The sequence below is a fragment of the Mytilus edulis genome, chromosome 11 (assembly GCF_963676685.1).
Source record: "Mytilus edulis chromosome 11, xbMytEdul2.2, whole genome shotgun sequence".
Taxonomy (NCBI): domain Eukaryota; kingdom Metazoa; phylum Mollusca; class Bivalvia; order Mytilida; family Mytilidae; genus Mytilus; species Mytilus edulis.
Window position 1 is genome coordinate 37,202,563 of NC_092354.1, and position 22,401 is coordinate 37,224,963.

General features: G+C 31.2%; 1 protein-coding gene across 1 annotated transcript; it reads left to right on the plus strand.

Annotated features, from left to right (window-relative positions):
• The first annotated feature begins 476 nt into the window (after positions 1 to 476).
• LOC139494227 (heterogeneous nuclear ribonucleoprotein A3-like) lies at positions 477 to 866 on the plus strand. Its single transcript, XM_071282397.1, has one exon. It carries the CDS (start codon positions 477 to 479, stop codon positions 864 to 866), a length of 390 nt encoding a protein of 129 aa, XP_071138498.1.
• The last annotated feature ends 21,535 nt before the right edge of the window (positions 867 to 22,401 follow it).

Consider the following 22,401-nt stretch of genomic DNA (forward strand, 5'->3'; position numbering starts at 1 on the left):
AAATTAACCAAACTGCCTTCTAACACTCTAAAATTGTCAAATGGAGAAAATTTTTTTCATTTTTGGAAGATTTTTTTCCTTTAGATTTTTTCTTTTTCTCTGTTCACTGCCATGTTATACATATAAGGCACAAAATGTGCACCTGAATATAGGTATCTTGTTTTGTAACCCCCATTGACATAATGGTTACATTGGTTACATTGGTTACACTCATACAAACTATCATAAATCATTCATAATTTCCCCAGTCTATTTGTAACTTTCCTTCACCTAATGGTTACACTGGTTACACCCATGCAATCCCCGTTACCATGACAACCCTTTGCATGGAGAAACAGGGGTCAATCTGATTATAATGGTTACATACATGGGAAATCAGGTTACAATGGTTACATACATGGAAAATCAGGTTACAATGGTTACATACCTGGGAAATCAGGTTACAATTGTTACATGCATGGAAAAATCAGGTTACAATGGTTACATGCATGGGGAATCCTGGTTTCAATGGTTACATATACGGGGTATCTGGTTACAATGGTTACATGCATGGGGAATCTGGTTACAATGGTTACATACATGGGAAATCAGGTTACAATGGTTACATGCATGGGAAATCTGGTTACAATGGTTACATACCTGGGAAATCAGGTTACAATGGTTACATGCATGGGGAATCTGGTTTCAATGGTTACATATACGGGGTATCTGGTTACAATGGTTACATGCATGGGGAATCTGTTTACAATGGTTACATACATGGGAAATCAGGTTACAATGGTTACATGCATGGGAAATCTGGTTACAATGGTTACATACATGGGGAATCTGGTTACATGCACGGAGAATCTGGTTTACAATGGTAACATGCATGTGGAATCTGGTTACATTGGGTTACATGTACGGAGAAACTGGTTACAATGGTTACACGCATGGGGAATCTGGTTACAATGGTTACATATACGGGGTATCAGGTTACAATAGAAACATGCATGGGGAAGCTAGTTACAATGGTGAAGGGTAGGAAACCCTAACATATTTTGGGAAGTAGGAACGGCATTTACTTGCAAATGCATCGGAAGTGTGTGTACGGGGATTTCGACAACAGCTAGTTGCAGTCGGAAGATTTTTGACATACAAACGAAGACAGAACGTACCAAGGACCTACAATTTGTTTTTAATCGATTAAAAATGGATGGTAAACGACGAATCTGTTGAATGTTTTTATTTGTTTAAGTAACCTCTCCATTTGACTAATTAACCTTGAACAGAGCATGCGCAATGTACGCCGTTTCAATCTGAATGCGTGCGCAGGTTTCTAAATAGAAATCGGTTACGTGGTAAATCGGTAAAAGTTCCGTAGAAACTCAAATTTCGATAGTAAGTATCCGATCGAGTCTTCAATAATTATTATGACGGCATGAGAGTAACAGCGGATGAATTGTAAATGAAACAACTACATTATTTTGGCAGCTCATTAAAATGTTTTACTGATTCTAACATAGATTAAAATCATTTTGACCATTACAACACAAGATGTTGATAACTATTCTGGGTAGTAGACTTAAAATAACAGATTCCAATGTCGATTCTTCTCATTATGTTACATGTATTATTATTATATGAGATTGACTTTAAACAATTGGTAGAATAATATATGCATGTATAGTGTATTATAACTGCAGATCAAGAATGATTAAATCATAGATCTATACAATAGGCATTATTTATGAATATTTAGGTATTAAAAGTGCTTAAACTTGATACACAAAATTAACAAATATTTTTTTTTATCAATAATGCCGTTAGTTATCTCTTTTGAATTGTTTTTCATTGTCATATTGGGTCCTTTAGGGAACATATATTTATTCTAGTGAGCTCCCCCCAAGCATGCTCGGGGGATGCCTGGAGCCTTTTAGAGAAGCTTCTTCCATTAAGAAGCAATCAAAATCCAATAAATGTCAATCAAAAAGCAAATCAACTGTGAGTTTACTATTAAGAGCTTTTATAAGAGCTTTTATAAGCTCATAAAAAAGCTTGTTATTTATAGTATTAAGTAAACATAAGCTGCATATGAATTGTTTTGAAATTGCAAATGTTCATTTTTACAAAGAATATTTTATGATTCGTACACTCCAAAATGTAATGCTAGTGCACAATCAAGTTATATTTATTACAAAAACAAAGATTTGATAACTAATTCAATAAGTTTAAAATGCGCTTTTATTGTTACATGCAAGTAGAATTTTTTTATAATAGTTTTTATATTCTTTAATCATTTCATGTATATATATACCATTTAATAATGTTTTGATTAGTTATGAAGTAGCAGCTGATTTTACATTTAACACATCTAAACCACATAAGCAATAAAAGTAATTCATCAACTAGCTGCGATGCATACAGGATTGAACTTTGCTTGACCGCAGTAAATGATAGAGATACAATTTAAGTAAACTGTTTACCTAGACATGTATTAATTCATGTCAAAAATTAGCAGACGATGATTTGATCAAAGATCACAACAGGATAAATTTGTAAAAGTTACTTGCAATTAAAAATAGTGTGCAAACGATCTCTACTCTATTTAATACTAATTAAAAGATTGTTATAGTTCTAACAATTTAACTTAACATATGGCCTTCTCGACAATCATACATATAAATAAATAATCATATTAGAATGGAATTAAATTAGGGAAAATGCTAGAAAAAAAATTGTTTGATAACGAAATATTTTAAACATTTCTTATAAGTAGATAATGAAGAAGAAGCAAATACAAATGTAAACTGCAGTATGTGAATTTGATAGAGAGTAGACGTCACCCATAAAAAACAAAATAAACAGCTGCGCCAAGAGCGCATGATACGCCCGTAGTCTTGTGAAAAACCGTAATAAATGTTTTTGGCATAACACGGGGTTGTACAAGATGTCATGCTTAATATATCCAGACTCATTCCTTATTCCAGCTCAATAGGAAGTTTTAAAATATAAGATGTATATGGAAACCAGTCGCAACATAAACGTGTTAAGTTTTAAGCAATAGAGATACGGCACGAAATTTGAAAAAAAACACCCCCTTTTTTACCAAAAAAAATTATGACATACATTAATCCTTTAAATTTGTAGCCAGGACTCATTAAACAGGTATACCCCGGGGTCAATGTGATTATGATATTGTGTATATAACAAGAGTCTTATGATAACATGCCACTTTGTTAATTAGCTTAATTTATACAAAGTTTGAAGGAAATCGATATTGAACAAAGATTGTACAGTAAGTTCACAAATTTTTGGTCAAAACATTTTTACGATTTCCAAGCGGGGGGGTTTTCCCGAACCCCCCCCCCCCCCCCCCCCCCTAAACCCCCCTAAATCCGCTAGTGATACATGTGCCTGTCCCAAGTCAGGAGCCTGTAATTCAGTGGTTGTCGTTTGATGCTGTGTTACATATCATTTGTTTTTCGTTCATATTTTTGTACATTAATTAAGCCGTTAGTTTTCTCATTTGAATTGTTTTACATTTGTCATTTCAGGCCTTTTATAGCTGACTATATATGCGGTATGGGCTTGGCTCATTGTTGAAGGCCGTTCGGTGACCTATAGTTGTTAATTTCTGTGTCATTTGGTCTCTAGTGAAGAGTTGTCTCATTGGCAATTACACCAAATCTTCTTTTTTATACAAACTGCTTTTTATTTTTTTTTTTTTCAATGGTTAATAAAAAACTGATATTCATGTTCATATTCATTGTTTATTTCCAAGATACAATCATAGCATATACATGTTCATTTTTTAACTTCAGCTTTTTCATATCACATGCAGTTCTATAATAATACATGTTGTACAGCTTACCTATATTCTTCACAATTAACTTTTAAACTCCATGTACAAACCATTAGATTAATCAATATATTTCTTGTAAATTTGTATTTGGGTAGCAGGTTGCAAAAACCATTTTTACAACATTTCACCATCAAAATTACTTTTTAATATTCTGTACTCTATAGAGAAGATACAATCTAACCAGTTGTCATTTTAATACATACTGATTATAATTAGTAACACCAAGATATTATGGTTGATGCAAAGTTATATATTTCTAATAATTAAGGGGGTCTTTCAGGAATCTGACCTTATCATATGGTGAAGCATGATAAATGAAGGATATCTGATTACATTTAATGGCTTCTTGGTGTTAAAGATAAAAACATGTGGACAGTGCTTTACATTTTATTAATGGGATAATTTGCCAGTTTTATGACTACTGACCTCAACTGACCTCAACTGATGTTAATGATATTAGTGATAAGAAATGTTTTTTAAATAGGGACATTGAAAAGTTTTACATTATAAACATTTGACAATTTATAAAAAACAATACTGCAAAATCAGAAATTAATGCAATGTTTTTATCATTGTGAAAATTGCAACATCACAAAAAAATAGCAGCATTATTGAAAATTAACATTTTCTGAAATCACTATTTGCTTCAATGTTTGTTGTCAGTAAGAAATTTTCACAAAATTTTATAAATTTATGTTAGTATTTATTTGATATTTATACCCTTGAATCATTTCAAGAGCAGTTCCATCAAATACAATGTATAATGGCATAATAATGCAGACATATAGCAGAGATTTTCACATTCAAACATCAAAAACTACTCTTTTGTGAATTAAAAAAAAAATGACAATTTCACTTTCCTATTTAAAAATGCATTTCATAAAAATGAACATATTTAGTTTATAACATATATTATTGAATAATTACATTACATGTATATTTCAATATAATCCGCTAATTTGATTGGCTAACAGCAATCTAGCGTCATTCTTCATAGCACAATGATGTAACATTCATGATAGCACGTGCGTACACAAAAAAGTGCACAGGCAAATATTAGAAATATTAAATAAAATCGTTTTTTCTCATGATTCTAGCAAAAAATGTAATTATAAGAATTGAATGCTTCTTTTAGTAATTTTATAGGGGTGTAAAAGCCTTGATCGAAGTACATTTTTAGAATGAAGCGCTTCCGCGCTTCATACAAAAGGTACTTCGGTCAACGCTTTTACACCCCAATAAATTTACAAAAAGAAGCATTCAATTCTTAAATAAACAACAAAATCAATTACATATATCTAATAATCTTCTAATAATACCCAACACCTGTAACAATGTACATCTACCACTAAAATCTATCTCCTTCAAATGTACTTGCAAAACTATGAATATTTTAATTTTAAAAAATCTCAAGAATGAATTCAGAATATATATATATATTCAAAGTACTCCAAATGAGTAAAGTGAAACATGCAAATGAAAATAGCACACTACATATATCTTTCTATCTATTAAATGTGGATTTTACTTTTTCAACCAGTTGATGGCTGGTACTGTCACACTGGAAAAGTTCCCTTTTTGAGTATAATTTGTTACTTCATAAAACAATGAAGTAATTCACTTCATAAAACAATGAAGTAATTCAATAACTATTTGATTTGAATTAATTTAGGAAATATGAAAAAAAGAACTCTTTTGAAATGTCTGCAAAAATATTCCTAAACACAAGTTGTTGCACAATGATAAACACCTGAGCAAAAATGTAAACAAAAAATAAAGAATTTTGTTGATATAAACTTCAAAACTACTGAACAATTATGCTACTTTATATTTCTCTAAAAATATCCACATATTCTGAACATGCCTTTATTTTGAACAATATCAAAGGATATTCCATAAATCTTCAGAAAAGACATGCATAAAATAATGAAAGCTAAACAAACAAAAAGTCTACTCAACATTTTATGTACAAAAGAAAAAGCAAAGAAATAATTCACCATCTTCAAAGATGTATGATGAGCTATATTTGATAACTGGCATTTCTTTTACTGTTAACACAGAAATATGTCTCGCCTTTCTGTAATTCTAATAATGCAAATTTTGAAATCAAAATAGCAATACTTTAACATGTAAGTTATTCAAATATTCAAAGTCAATGTACCATTACTGAAGGTACATGGCTTAACAATCCCCATGGAAATGAGATGTATAAAAGATGTGCCAATTCTAATTCAATTGCATACCAAATACCATTGACTTATCATAAGTCCATGCCTTTAAACAAACCTAAACACTTAATAAACTTGTAAACTATGTAAAAGTGTCTAAGTCGATAAACCATGATTATAATCACCATGGAAAAGAGACTTGCAAATGCCAATAAATTTGCATACCTAATATCATTGACTAAACATTAGCGATTCATCTTAAACTGATCTAATCACAAACAAATACATGTGAACTAAGCAAAAGTTTCAAAGTTAATAGACCATGACTGAGCGGGTGAAGCCAAATATTCTCCATGGAAGTGATATGTTCTAATGCTTATACAACTGAATACCAATAAACATTGGCCTACCACTAATGGTTCATCATAAACTGACATAATAACAAACTAATACATGTATCTTAAGCAAACGTTTCAGAGTCAATAGACCATAACTGAGAGGGCAGGGCCAAATAATCTCCATGTAAATGAGATGTGCCAAAGCTAAGACAACTGCGTACCAAATATCATTGACCTATCACTAGTGAATCACCATAAACTAGACCTAATCCCAAACTAATACATTGTTGACACCGCTGCCATAAACAGCATGTGACCTATAGTTGTTAATTTCTATGTCATTTGGTCACTTGTGAAGAGTTGTCTCATTGGCAATTACACCAAATCTTCTTTTTTATATACCTATGTCTTGCTTTTTGACTCCTTCAAGGTGATACAAAAATAAAATATTTTACCTTATGTTCCAACATTTTTACCTTTAAAATCACTATTACATGTACAAGTATCATTAAAAATATCAAAATATTAATGAATCATCCCATCGTTACATGCTTCTTAAATTAAAGAAAGAAGTATATTGGTATATTGGGTTCTTATGCATCAGGTCAAATAAAATACAATGTACCTTTGAACTCATAGGATCAAGAATCTGCCATTACAGATTATTGTGTCTACTAATATTTTGAATAAAATAAAAATCTATAGCTCACTGTTTAAAGTCCTATGGTTACCCAAGTTGATCAAATCCATGCAATGTGTCTCTACTCTAGTTGATAGTTAAGTTGTCTCATTGGAAATCATACCATATATATATATATATCTCATCTCCTTATTTGTTATATATATATATGTGAAAAAAGGAATTTAGAACTGTGAGTCAACTAACTAAAGGATACCCCCCCCCCCCCCCCCCATAGTTAATAAAATAAGTAAGTTCAATTGTCTCTGTTGAAATATTTCAGACCAGAATTATTTTCCTTCATGCACATTCTCAGGTTGTGTCCTTCAACTGTGTAAAGTTTCATTAATATCTATCAAGCTGTTAAGGACGAGTTGTGCTTAAATACAAGGGAACCAATCAGGGAATTTAATAATAATTTTAGTTCAAATTGCTCCAAGTGTTTCAGATCAGATATCAGAAGAGGGGCAGCCAATAAGAGGTTTCAGAAACCTATAAAAATAAGCCAGAACTTTTTCAATATTAATTCTTAAGATTCTTTAAAATACAGACATTGACAATTTTGTTTAAACTTGACCATAAGAATTCAGAGATAAAGCTCATGTTGGAAATTGAAACAAAATGATTACAATAGATCATATGAAACTCTGCCAAGAGGTTAAACAAGCATGAACTAATTAAGAAAAATATTGAACTTTAGATTGGATCTGAAAACACAGTCTTGTTAAGTTTAGCAGTTGTTTTTCTGCATTTCCCATTTATTGCAATCCATATTTTGTCATTGTTCTCCTTAGAATCCATAAATTGTGGAAACTGTAAACGAAGTTGGTTTTCAATAGCATCTAACTTTATGGGGTTAAGTTTTGACCTCTGGACATTATCGTGTATGACCCTTCCTGTGACATTTCTCTCAAATAGTTCGTTATCAGTGAACAAAACAGAAAGTAATTTTACTGCAAATGTAGTTGGAAGGTTACTGTTTCTTTGTAAAATTTTGCAGTACTTATCATAGCTCATCTCAAAATTTGAGTTGCCTATCCTGATATTCTCTGGGTTTATTGTTGATCTTACGACGACTGGTATCTGACAGTTGATATCTAATGTCTTCTCTAGGTGAACTCTATCTCCTCTTGGTGTCACAGGTGTTTGTTTATTACTGCTTTTAACCGTGCTCCTACATTTGATCAGGTTTATTAAATATTGTAAATTTGATTGTACAGTGTCCATAGATATTGAAATATTTGATATTTGTTCAAACGCAATGTTCTGTGCCTCTAGTATGGTTCCATTTTGCTTTTCAATGAAATCAAGCTGTTCAGATAATGTCTGATGTTTTGAAAATTCCTGATCAGGTGGTTGCAATGTTTGACAGGTCAGGTTGGGCATAGGATCTTGAATTATTTCTTGCTCTTTGCTGGTATATGTACATGAATCCATGGATGATTGAAAGAAATTCATATTCTCATATGGTTCTGCTACCACTTGAACATGGTAATCATGGTCAAGTGCAGATTGTGCATGATCTTGTAATCCATAGAAAGATGGATCTTCATCAAAATTTGGAAACAGAGAAATCAAAGGTTTTAGTGGTGTCTTCAAAGTTGTATCACTGCTGTTGCTGACTGATTTGGAGACATTTGTAAAATCCTTCAGTGTGGTGTAAACTTTATCTGTGTCAGTTGTTAGACACGAATTTAGAACAAGTTCTTCTCCTTTATTATTTACATTTTGTTCCTGTGCTGAAATTATCTGTTCAGCAACAACAGTTGTAATTGTATTTTCATCAGTTGTATTACTGCTGTTAATGGCTGATATGGAGACATTTGTAGAATCCTTCAGTGTGGTTTTATTATCCGTGTAAGATGATAGACATGAATTTAGAACAAGTTTTCCACCTTCATTATTCACATTTTGTTCCTGTGCTGAAATTATCTGTTCAGCAAACACAGATGTATTTGTATTTTCTTGAGTTGGACTTAATTGACCGATTTGTCTTTGCTGTTGAGGTATAAAATTTTCACATCCACCGGTTTCACCATTGTTACTTATTTTTAATTTTGACAAAGGTTCATCATCACTATCCGAAGCATTCCCTTCAAGTTCTGCATAATGTTTGTCATGTTTTGACTTTTTTGCAATTGGTTCATTATCAACTTCACCTTCATCATTTGATATCTTTTTCTTAGTTCCTGAAATACAATAAAAAAATAAGTCATTCAATTATTCTTGCAGGAAAAATTAATATCTCCCCCTTGTACTGAGTAGAGTCCCTTGTATATATATACTGAGTTTTTGCAAATAATTTCAAATGTGAAGTAAGTTTTTCCTTCACTATATAAAACATTTAAAATTCAATAGAGCAAGAGACTACTAACAGTATGAAATGCTCTTCTAACAAAATGTTATGTTGATATTCATGTTCACCTTTTTTGCAGTCATGATCAGTTATATTTGCTCATTTGTAGCATATATCTAGGTGAAATGTGTTGCTGTTTTCTCTATTGTAGTGTTTAAGATAATACAATAATGTCAGGATTGACCCCATTTACACATTCAAGACACACAAATAAAAAAGTATTTCAAGATATCAGGGGTATAATTTTACACACCCAACAAGCGTTTTGTCTACAAACATCAATGACATAACATACTTGTTATGGTCCAATATACATGGTATGTATCAGCATATAATTTATAAAAAAAACACAAAGAATTCAATTGTTGATGAAATCAAACAAAGTTTAATTTTGGACCCTTTGGACCTCAATGTGGACCAATTTGAAAATGGGGCCCAAAATTAAAAATCCAAATACACGTTAAGATTCAGCATATCAAAGAACCACAAAAATACAATTTTTTTGTTGAAATCAACAAAATTTAATTTGGACCCAGATTTGGACCAACTTGAAAACTGGGCAAAAATATCAATAAACAGCTGGGCTTAGAGCGCATGATACACCCTTATTGGGCATAGAGAAATTGGAAAAGAAGGCATTAATAATTTCCTTAAATACAAATTGTGAAAAATTGCCTTAATTCAAATGGTTAAAGTACTACTACCCTGAAACAACATGGCCATTTTTTTTTCTAAATTGAAAGGGAGCTTTCTTCTGTCAATCCTAATGATGTGTTATTAAAATGTGGGGAAAGGTTAAAAGGAATTTGAGCTATCCGAAAACTGAAAAATCCCCCCCCCCCTTTTTTAATAAAGTCCCATAAATCCTAAACGCATAAAATGAAATAATAAAAAAAACGAAAGAGAGTTTACATCAATAGACATAAACAATTCACCAAAGTTTCATGGACATTGGTAAAGCGTTTTTGAGTTATTGTCCAAAGTGTTGAAAATCCCCCCCTTTTTCTAATAAAGTCCCATAAATCCCAAACGCATAAAATGAAATTAAAAAAAATACATAATTGTAACAGGATGCTGTTACAAAGTCTCCCAAACAAAGCCCCTGTGATAATAAACCCTGTGGTACTACCCCTATAATTTTCCCCATTATAACTGTCCGATCTCACTTGCTTATAAAGAATTTGATGACAATGAAAATTTGAAATGATTGTGTTTTCTAATGAGTTTTGTTGGGATCTTGACTTCAAAAAAAAAAGGGGGGAGGGTGTGACCCCAGAGACTCCTTATATTTCATTTGATTTGTTTTATTGTCCTATACAAGAATATATATATATGGTTTAGGGGTGGGAATTTCTACCGTTTAAAAGTTCTCAAACAGGAGGGGGTAAGGGTGACCCCCGGGGACTCCCCATATATTTCATTTGATTTGTTTTATTGACCCATACGATAATATATATGGTTTAGGGGTGGGGATCTCAACCGTTTACAAGTTATCAAACAGGAAGGGGTGGGGGTGACCCCGGGGACTCCCCCTATATTTCATTTGATTTGTTTTATTGTCCCCTACAAGAATATATATGGTTTAGGGGTGGGGATCTCAACCGTTTACAAGTTATCAAACAGGAAGGGGTGGGGGTGACCCCCCCTATATTTCATTTGATTTGTTTTATTGTCCCCTACAATAATATATATGGTTTAGGGGTGGGGATCTCAACCGTTTACAATTTATCAAACAGGAAGGGGGTGGGGGGGGGGAATTTATCTCAACCTTCCTTTTGTGGTATGGAACCTTGTGATACAATTTCATGTTATCTTGCTGGTCTACATGTATGTGTTAGATATTCATTGATCTGATGAGTTAAGCGGGTTCTTATATCATGCTGTACTGTTACATCACTGTCCCAGGTTAGGATTTGACTTGCAATCTGCCACATAATATATGTGCCAGTTTCTAGTTATTTATCAGTTTGGTTTTTTTTGTTTTAATTATCTTAAATTGGTTATCATGATTATTTTATGGCCCTTTATAGCTCACTTTGTGGAGTTGGCTTTTGCTTTGGGATGAAGGCTATATGGTTACCTTTAATTGCTTTACATTTGTACATCCTGAGTGGAGAGTTGTTATTTTATCTTTATATAACAAAATTAGCAGGGAATGTAACTTAGCACAGCTGTGTAATCACTGGAAAAGATTTATAGGTCAATATAACATTTGTTTAGGTATTTACCAAAAATGAGTCTATTAATCAGCATAAAATTTGAGCTAAATGAATCTTTTGGGGATTTAAGCTCTGAAATAATGTTAACCTCAGATTCGTTTGATTTTTTAGTAGCTACATAGACAGATCTTTATTCCAAATGGTCAACTTTAATTTCAAGTCATTAATAATCTGATAACATCTTCAAGCCATAATTTTTAAGTGGTGATATTCTAACGGGAAGGATTGTGCCTGATGTTCATATGATGAAATCATAATCTTTCAGTCAGTTTAATAGAAGTCTGGAGCTGGCATGTCAGTTAACTGCTAGTAGTCTGTTGTTATTTATGTATTATTGTCATTTTGTTTATTTTCTTTGGTTACATCTTCTGACAGCAGACTCAGACTTCTCTTGAACTGAATTTTAATTTGCGACAAGGTCTAAAAAATTTTAATATAAGATTTCATATATATTTGGAGCACCAAGATGTCATAAATAATTATTCATTAATTCAAATAAAAGGGTTAGTACAAAATGAAATTCATATATATATATATAAATATATGTTCCCTTTAAATAATATCTCTACAAAACATTAGCTCATACCTCCCCTGCAAATACTTAGAAATTAAACTCTTGAAAAAATATGTAAAGATTCACACTCTTTTAATTTTCAATGTTATACTGGGACAGGACATAATGATAACTTCGTTTAAATAAAAAAGTATTAAATTATAGAACAAATCAAAATCACCATTATGATAATGGTATCATTAATGTTGGACACAATTAGGAACAGGCCAGGTTATAGTTTTGGATAAAATTGATTTAAATGTTGCTATGTGGACATTTTTATCATCTATAAACCTATGTTTGTATTAAATAGAACATTTAATACTAGAACAGAGAGATTCAGGAAAAAATATCCTAAAGAGTAATTAATTATGCAGCAAAGATTCACAATTTTTAATTTGAAAGTTGACAGACACGCATACATATATATATTGGAATTTGTATAAATGCATGTTTAATTGTTTTTAAGAAAAAAGTCGATATGTATTCTTTCTTTTGTTTAAAGGCATTCCCCATAATGCCCATGAAATAATTTGATCTTATAAATCAAGTATTAAAACTAAATATATCTCATTTTTGTATCTCTTAATTTTCATACTTTTTTTTTTAATATTTATTATTTTATATTGTATACTAAATCATAATGCTCTTGTTGTACACATTGTGTGCCTGAGTGTATTTAATAGTAATAAACTACTATTTGTATAATTAAATTGCTGTACAGTTAATCAACAACATATTCTAGGTTACATAATTAGCTAAATAGCCAGAACATTATCCAATTTACAACTTACTGATATATTATTTATTCAAACACTTGTTGATTTTATGCAAATAATGTAATTTATATGATAAGGATAAGTGCTTCTCTCACTGTGTGTTACAGTCTCACACACCACTGATAAAATCAGCAACATACACATTAAGATTACCCAACAAGATAATTTATATTCTAGATTAATTATCAAGATTTAACATAGTAAACTATGTTTTGATCTACAATACTGTTCTGATATTTGAAATTCTGCACAAATGACACTAATTTCTTTCATATTTAATATACAACTATTTATAAATGAATAAACTCATATTGAAAAAGTAATTTTTAAATTTTATCTTCAGCAATTTTAACATAAATTTACTATTTTTAAAGTGTATAATTTTCAAACTTTTTTTGTAAAATAAAATCATATGCATATACTGTGTGAGGATTGCTTTTTGTTTAACAAATTGACAACAGTATTATTATTCATGTCACAAGGTGACAAACCACTAATTAAATCTCTCTTACTCTCTATGTTAAATTAGTCAACTTTAGGCTTTTGTGGCTCTTTCACCTTAAGTTCAAATAAAGTGACAGTCTGTTTTTGTCAAAGCAGTATCTTTTTGTGACTGGTGCTTAAAAAACCAGTATACCTTTAATGACATATAAGAGCGAACTGGTTCCCAGAACATCGGAAGTACCAAAACAGGTACTTCAGAACTGAGAAAAGGGCAAAATGACCCCTCTTAATTAAAATTTACATATCTTTTTTAATATTCATAATAATCAGTCTGAAATGGTTCAGTAGAGATCCCAGGTCTTTAAGCTTCATTTGATACAAAGAAATTACCAAATATTCTTCAGATTAACAAAGTTACAGCTATGCGTAGGAACTTTTTTTTCTCAATTTATATGAACTACTTTTGGGTAGGTTCTTTTTTACGGGGCCCTAATTAGTGGTTCAACACCTATAACAGAACAAAACTCACCATATTGACTTTTGCTTTAGTGCATTTTATTCTATGATATTTTCCTAGCATAAAAAACCATGTGAACCCTTAGTCCAAACATATTTTTACTAAATTGAAGCTGAAATTGAACTTGTAGTAATATATGATTGGTACAATAAAATCTGTGCAGGGTATTTCTAGTGAAGAAAATGAGACTTTTTCTTGTGTGACCACTCCCCATTTGTTAATTTATACTTAAAAAGTGTTGTTCCCACCTGCTTGTTATATTTATACCAAGAAATAATTATTCTATAAATATAAGGAAGTTCATATATCAAATAAATCAAAAATTTGCCATCCCCTTTTTTTCCTTATGTTAGAAAAGAGAATTTTGGTAAAAAAAATACTTTTATTGTATCACACAGGAACACACGAGCGGTTTGTACAGATTGCACCTAGGCAAGTTGCTTTTTTTGGTTAGAATTTGCATTAAAAGTAAGATATTCAAATTCTTATACAAGTACATACCAAAGTCCAAAATGGTTAACAAAGAAAACAAGTAAAAGTAAACAAATCACAAAATAATTTGATCAAAGGCCATTTTTTTAACTATAGACAAGTCATAATATAATTGTTAAACTGATTTCAGTAACAAAAACTGCAAAAACTGAAACTTCAGAATGAGTCTTAAATGAATGCATGCTGTATGACCAAAAAAGCACTATTAAAATTCATATTTTAGCAATTTGAGGTTGTTATTTGACACCAATAGAATTTTCAGCCTAAAAAGTTGATTCAACATGATAATGTACATATTTAATAAGACCAATTTTCTTTGGTAAGACTGTTACTTTTGATTTTTTAATTTTCCATGTTTCTTTGGTAAAGGTGACAAACCACTAATTAAATCCCCCTTGCTCTCTATGTTAAATGAGTCAACTTTAGGCTTTTGTGGCTCATTCATCTTAAGTTCAAATAAAGTGACAGTCTGTTTTTGTCAAAGCAGTATATTTTTGTGACTGGTGCTTAAAAAACCAGTATATAAGAGCGAACTGGTTCCCAGAACATTGGAAGTACCAAAACAGGTACTTCAGATCTGAGAAAAGGGCAAAATGACCCCTCTTAATTAAAATTTACATATCTTTTTTTTTAATATTCATAATAATCAGTCTAAAATGGTTCAGTAGTGATCCCAGGTTTTTAAGCTTCATTTGATACAAAGAAATTACCAAATATTCTACAGATTAACAAAGTTACAGCTATGCATAGGAACTTTTTTTTCTCAAATATGTACTACTTTTGGGTAGGTTCTTTTTTACCGGGCCCTAATTAGTGGTTCTACACCACAAGACAACTAGATTTTTGTATGAACTATTTTTATGAACCACCTCCAATAGTACAGGGGCATTATGTTTACTGGGCAGCCCTTCTGTCCAGGATCAGGTTTAAGTTTTTAGTCAAGGAAGATGCCACAAATTCTCCAAGCTTTGTAATTTTCCAAGTTTTAAAGGGGAACAGTAAAGGACTCACTGTCTAAATTCAAACTATATGTGTTATGTATATTTATTTAAAGTCCCCAACTAGTGAGTTTAACAAAGTATACATGAAATACTGTTTAAATAGGTTACTGATAATAATTTAACATTTTTAAAAACAAATTTAAACTTTTTTACCCTAATAGTTACATGTATGATGCTTCAATAATTAGTACAGGTATATGGAATTACTTCTTTTCTGCGTTATGGCATTTTCACCTCATACCATGCATACCCCCTACCACTTTTTAAGATGTCTGAATATCAATCTATAGTAAGCTTTTAAATAATATATAATTTTCCAGTAAGAATATAGAATGAAAAAATACAATGTCAGTTTATCACAAGGTTTATTTTTCCATTGGGCAGGGGGTTTAATTTACCATAGGGGTATTTTGAGCCTGAGGGTCAATTTTCTATGGAGTTCAAAATATAAAAGGACGCATGGCAATTCCTATGGGAGACAAGTCAGATGCAGATAGTAACTTTACATGTAGTATTTTACTAGACATCTTCTTTTCTTTTTTTTTATTTTTTCAAGAGAACATACAGTTAGCCTTAGTTATATAATTACAACAAATATTGCTATTTTTAGTTTTATTATTATATATATACATGTAGGTAATTGCCTTTTTATGTTTTTTTGTATCTCTCCATTTACTTGCAAAATATTGCTTTTCAAGATTGATTTATGCTGTCTAATATGCACACATTTTATAATTTGTACATGGTGAATAATTTGTTTTTCTTTGATTTTTTTTCATGTTTTTGCATTATTGTCATTTTCTGCTTTTTAAGTTTTTTTTTATCTTAAATTATAGCAAGTTATTTAAATTTTCAATGTTTACATTTTTCTTTTTTTCTCTCTTAGAAATATAATTAATATGAAGACTATCAGCAGGTATAAATGATGCCATGTCATCTATTATCATTTTATCAATGACTCACATCTGGGGGTCAGTCAGACTAATGATCTACTTTATTCAAACTGTGGAACTAATCAATGTAGTAATATGAGATCCCCCTGTCATCTGCTTTCTTAGACTGTACTGTACAACAGTATATAATATAAAAATGTTAAAGGGGAAAAAACTAGTATAATGGTCACTGCACTAATATGCAATTTGTAAATATTAAATAATTATAATATAATTATTTAATTGTTTAGATGATTTGGGAACACACCTGTGTTTGTTGGTAGTTTTGTCAGCAGTCTTACACTATAAGAAGGGCACATTTTATCATCATTTAATTATTTGTTTTTCACTATGATCCCATTAAATGTAATTTATAGACTACATGTACATGTATCATGCATTAAGGTTATATTGCATAGCTAAAGACATCCTACTAAATTATCAAGATTGAACCATTAATTTTTGTATAATGGAGTAAAATTAGTTACACCTAATCAGGCTTTAATAGCCCAACTGAGTGTAACTAATGCAAAACAATCAATGACATGGTTCAAAGGCTGTAGCTGTTTGTAAGGCAAAATCAGTGCTTAATTAAAGTTCTCCAAAGAAATAAGTCAACATTGAACATGTTGAAATTGCATTCTTTAAAATTCTACTGACTTGCCTACAAGTAATGTAAACAAATCATTCAAATTTAAAATACATGGAACTGTTAAAAAATAATCAGTATGGGTAAGGAAGTAAAGTTGGTATTATAAAGGGGGATGGTTATTCCCTAAAAAGTTTTTAGTGGGTTCACATTTCATGTTCTTCTCCCAAGTCAGGAACCTCATCAAAGTCTTCATTTGTTTTTAAATTGTGTTTAAGATGCAAACATTTGACTCCTTCTGTTTAATTTACTTGTTGGATCTGCATGCTAATTATATAAAAAAATATATAGACTACATGTAGTTTTAATATTTTGAAACACAAAATCAGGGACCTATGTATAACTCAAAGTTATAACTTATATAGGTCCCTGAAAAAATGCAGGAAATTTATAAATGTATACATGCGAAATGTTTGTGTGAAAAACAATTGTGTAGTCTACTTGTTCCAAAATAAAAATCAACAATGATGTTGCAACTCTTTCTCTGCAATGGTCGAAAACCACCCTCCGAACTGGGCGATTTGGGTACCCTGATGTTACATGTACCTATGGCTATGATGGTTATCAGTCATCAGGTTGCCAGTACTTATTCTGAATTTCACTGTACATACCGTTTTAACTGTAGATACTATGTATTCCTGCTTTTATTTGTATCCCACAAAAATGTAATAAACACGTTTAGTTAATCTTCTCTTACAAAGTTACAAAAGTCTTGTTCGCAGGAATGTACTAAAATTGTAATCACAGACCCGACACCGACCAAACAATAATTTTTTTATGGGTAATATTTTTTTCACCCGTCAGTTTAAAGCCAAACAATGATATTTGAGTTGTTGTGCATAAAAAGTTGTATTTAGGGAACGACCATTAAACTTCAAAAAGGGGGGGGGGGGGGGGGTGCTATGTTTTTTTTTTTCTAAAAAAATATTCTGATTCCCAATTTGTTGAAAAAAATATTCTGTTCAAGCAGATGACAAATAAAAATATTTTGATACCAGATTTTTTCTATATCTTATAGTGTTAAATTTTGATAAAAATAATTTGATTGATAGCGTTGAAAAAATAAATAAAATTTGTACTCTGACTAAGAAAAAAATAACCATAGCCTCCCTTAAATGTAAAATTTAACTCAAACCTGTGTAAATAATATATCTAAATTAAATTATTATTTAAGTTATTTTTTATTCGAGAAAACTCACAAAGAGCATAAAGTTTAGGAAAATGTTTCAAAGCTGAAAATGATACTCAACAGTAATATGGGTCTAATATGTTATATCAAAATCACTTACCATCTGTTGAAACAATCCTTGCATTATAATACTTGGTCCTGAATAGAACTTTAACAAAAGCATCCTTTTCTATTGTACTACCGGATAGAACTCTTTCTCTAGCAACAGTGTCAATGATTTTTTTCTTAACATAAAGATCACTTTTTGGTTCTAACCAAATAATTTGTAACTTTTTACCCATTTCTAAGTGAAGCACATAATGCAGTACATCAACTCTTAATAACAACAAGTCTTATTCTAAAGCATGGGTTTAAGGGTCACGATATAAATTTATACATAATAATACAATTTCAAGCGTCCAGTTTCATTCCTGATGGTACTAAAGTTTTGGGATAAACAAAACAAACATTAAGAGATTTAAGATAAGTTAGAATGGCTGACATATTTATAGTTTTGTTTCTGTGAAGAAAGTCGTCAAAACGAGGTGCACGATGACAGACATTATGTATAGTGGGAACTATTATGATTCTTCAAAGTTGTAATCTCATTGATGCTTATACTAGAAAAGATTTATCTTATTTGATACAAGTTTTAGTCATCATTTAATTACCTTAACCAAAATACACAAAAATACCTTTGACAGTCTTAGCGGTGATCTTTCAATGTTGTTTTAACAGATTTTTTGAATATTTAAATGAAGTTCAAATTAATACACTACATGACACGCTTCATACCAAGGTTTAATACTACATGACACGCTTCATACCAAGGTTTAAAATATGGAGTGTTTGCATTTTTTTCTTTCTAGGAACAAACAATACATTTCAATATTTTTTTCGATAAATGATTTTTTTACTAAAAGGAGTAATAATTTGTTATTTACACTTAACTTGATATTAAATATGATATCTCCCTATTAAATTAACAGGAGAACAAAAAATCTCTTTCTCACTTATCTTAGGAAGCAAAATATTTTTTCAAGAAATTAAGAATCAAACAATTTGTTTACCCCCCCCCCCCCCCCAAAAAAAAAAAAAAAACACACACAACATATGAATAAATTGTACCATACATTAATGTTTGATATTTGTACTTACCTATTGATGGAATAACTTTCTGTGCTTCTGTTTTTCTGTCTGACTTGTAAAACAATACAGAGGACAGTCAGGACATTTTCCAAGCTCTGCTTGTTGGTACTTCGGCATGTGTATATCCTCATATTCGGTAACATCTGAGTCACATATATCAATAAAAGTTAAAAAATGTCCCTCATGCTTAGTATCTGGTCTTGGAGAAGGTAATCCCTTAAATCTTCTTAATAAGCTACAAGCTTCCTGTTTAATCACTGGGTTCCCTGTACAATGTATACAATTTAATTTTGTGCACTTAATAATTGTGATGCTATGGATGCGTCTATAGATATGTCCAATACATTGCTGTAATTCTTCAAATAATTCCGGATTTTTCTTAATAGCTGTAGGAGATTTTGACAGTAGTTCATGTATATGAGAGTGATCTCGAGTTGGACCCCCTTCTTCCAAACAAGGCTGATATAAAGATTTTACATCAAAACCGTCAAATTTAAGATTATTCCAATATTCATTTAGGCGTCTCATTGCAGTGTCAAAAACAACTGCTTCTTTTTGAGTCTTCTCCTCTTTAGAAAGCTTTTGTTGACATGGAGCCTTTTTTTTCACCATGTATGTTTGGTGGGAGAATCACACCAGCAAGAGCATCAGAAAGTGGTGACCATGCATGTTCTATTGGATTGTAAGCAGATTGACCAGGACAGTAACTGTTCAATACTAGTGCATCTAATTTACTAAGTTTCCAAAGTCTATACATAAAATAAATATTAGTTAAAGAGTGCATTGTCCAGTCTGGGCCATTATCACTTATGATAATGCATATAGATTTACCCAAAGAAAACTGTTCTTTTAAAATCGGAATAAGATCATTTGTATGACTTTCAACAGTTGACTTGTGAAACTGAGAAACCCTATTCACTACAGTTAGTGGTCCGGTGCGGTAAATGGGATAGTGCTCCCTGTTCAGTTCATCTTGGCATTTATTTTGTATGTTTTGTTCAGAAGATTTTGAACATAATAACATATATCCACATGGTGTTATTAAATATCCTGGAAAAGGAAAATCATGGTCAGGAAAATCTGGCCTGTCACCAGAAGGATAAAACCGACGTAGCTGATGATATCTACTTACTGCAAGTGTTCCTATATGAATTTTATTTTTATTGTCACAAGATAATAAAACACAGTCATTTGAGTACTTTGAAGCAAATTCCATCGAGTATTTCACACGGGTTGAATAAAAGTGAGAATTCGCATCTTCCTTTCTAATATTGTTTTGTTTACTACACAGCTTAGCATCTATCTCTTGTTTATAAACTGTCGATGATGATTTTAATCTTTTATCTGGGGGAGCTAACATATGATGAACTGTGGTTTTGTGGATTCCTCTTTCCTTTAAACCTGGAATCTTATCCACAAGTTTATTTTTTATCTGATCTAATGTAACACCGGAAGATCGGGCTGTATCACAACGTCTACGCGAATCTGCCTGGTAACCATGTTCTTCAATGAAATCTTTTGCAGTTGGTACGATATTTGGAAACATTGAAGTTAGCGATTTTCTCCCACGTTTTCCAGGTTCAGTTCGCTGATCTTTGAGCGATGATACAGTGTTTGATTTAAGATTATATGGTGTGTCTGGTGTATTACCAGACCTAGATAAAATCCAAGCAGATGGGGTTGATTTTTCTGTAGAAGTAGCTTCCTCCAACTGCTTGACTGGCGTTTGGTTAGATTTATCGAACATCCAGTCAATTTCATCGTCACTTGATACACTATCCATTATTTACCCAAGTGTATTCGGATCTATAAGAACTTTGACATTCTGTATTTTATTTTCTATATAGTTTTTTCCATTGGAAGTAACAAGTGTGTAACACAAAATAATAATTCTAATGTTTGTCAATTTTGCCAGTGTCTTGTAAGAATTAATAAGGACATCATCAGAAATAACAGAGTATGATGCATCAAAGTATTCAAGATTCAACAGGTATGAAAGAATTGCTATGAAGTCCTCACCAGAAATAATAATTCCATTTGATATGTCTAACATACTTAAAAATCTACACCCATTTGCTATTTGCAAAATTCCTACATTTGTTATCAAGTTGTTTATGGATCCAATAACCAGTTTGCGCAAATATTTCAAGGATGATATTTGTAAACAAGACCTATTAGTGATATTCAAGCAATCATTTATGTACAATGATTGTAAATTTATTGCAGAATCCAGAAGTTTTATTAGAATAGTGTCAGTAACTGAAGTATGGCCTATATTAAGACTTACTAGTTTCTTGAATTTTTCACAAAATCCTGTTTCATTAGCAAAGGATCCATTTATAGATGTACAATGAAATATATCAAAGTCCAAAAATCTGTAAACAGATTCTGTAATATTAATCAAATCAATGTCCGTAATGTGAATGTTACTCAAATGAAAAGATCCCAGTGTATGTTGATTTAATGTTACACTTTTAAAAAAAAATACAAACTTGACGAAGTCGCACTAAATCTTCTACTTCCAAATACCGAAATACAATTAACCACAATTCCGGTGGTAAGAGTTCACTCATAGTACACTTTAATACATTCAAGAAAAAGTGCTAAATGCTATATCATAGAACATGCATGGCGATATATTCTAATTAAGATTTACAAATGCTCTCTAAAAAGCTCATAAGACCAGTTTATTTGCCCTATATATATTAAAGCTCAATATAAATGCACATCATTCCATGGGACATTAAATGTTGTAGAATTGAAAACAGAATAATTATGTTAACTGTTATTCGGTTTAAATAAAGTTAATATATAGATTTAATTTTCTTAATTTCATATACATATCGAAAGTTTTCTTTTATATCCCCCCCCCCCCCCCCCCCCCCCCAAATGTATTGCACAGTTTGATAGCGTGCAGTGTAAATTAATCCAGAAAGTTGAAAAAGGCATTTTACCAAGACATTGAAATGTCTGCAAAATATTAATAACTACACAGAATAAAGACGTATTGCCAATATATTTTTAAACATCACATTTATAAACAAGCATCTTTTACAGGCTCATATGAGCTTTTTACTGATTGAACTCAGCGTGGATTCTCAATCTGATTGACA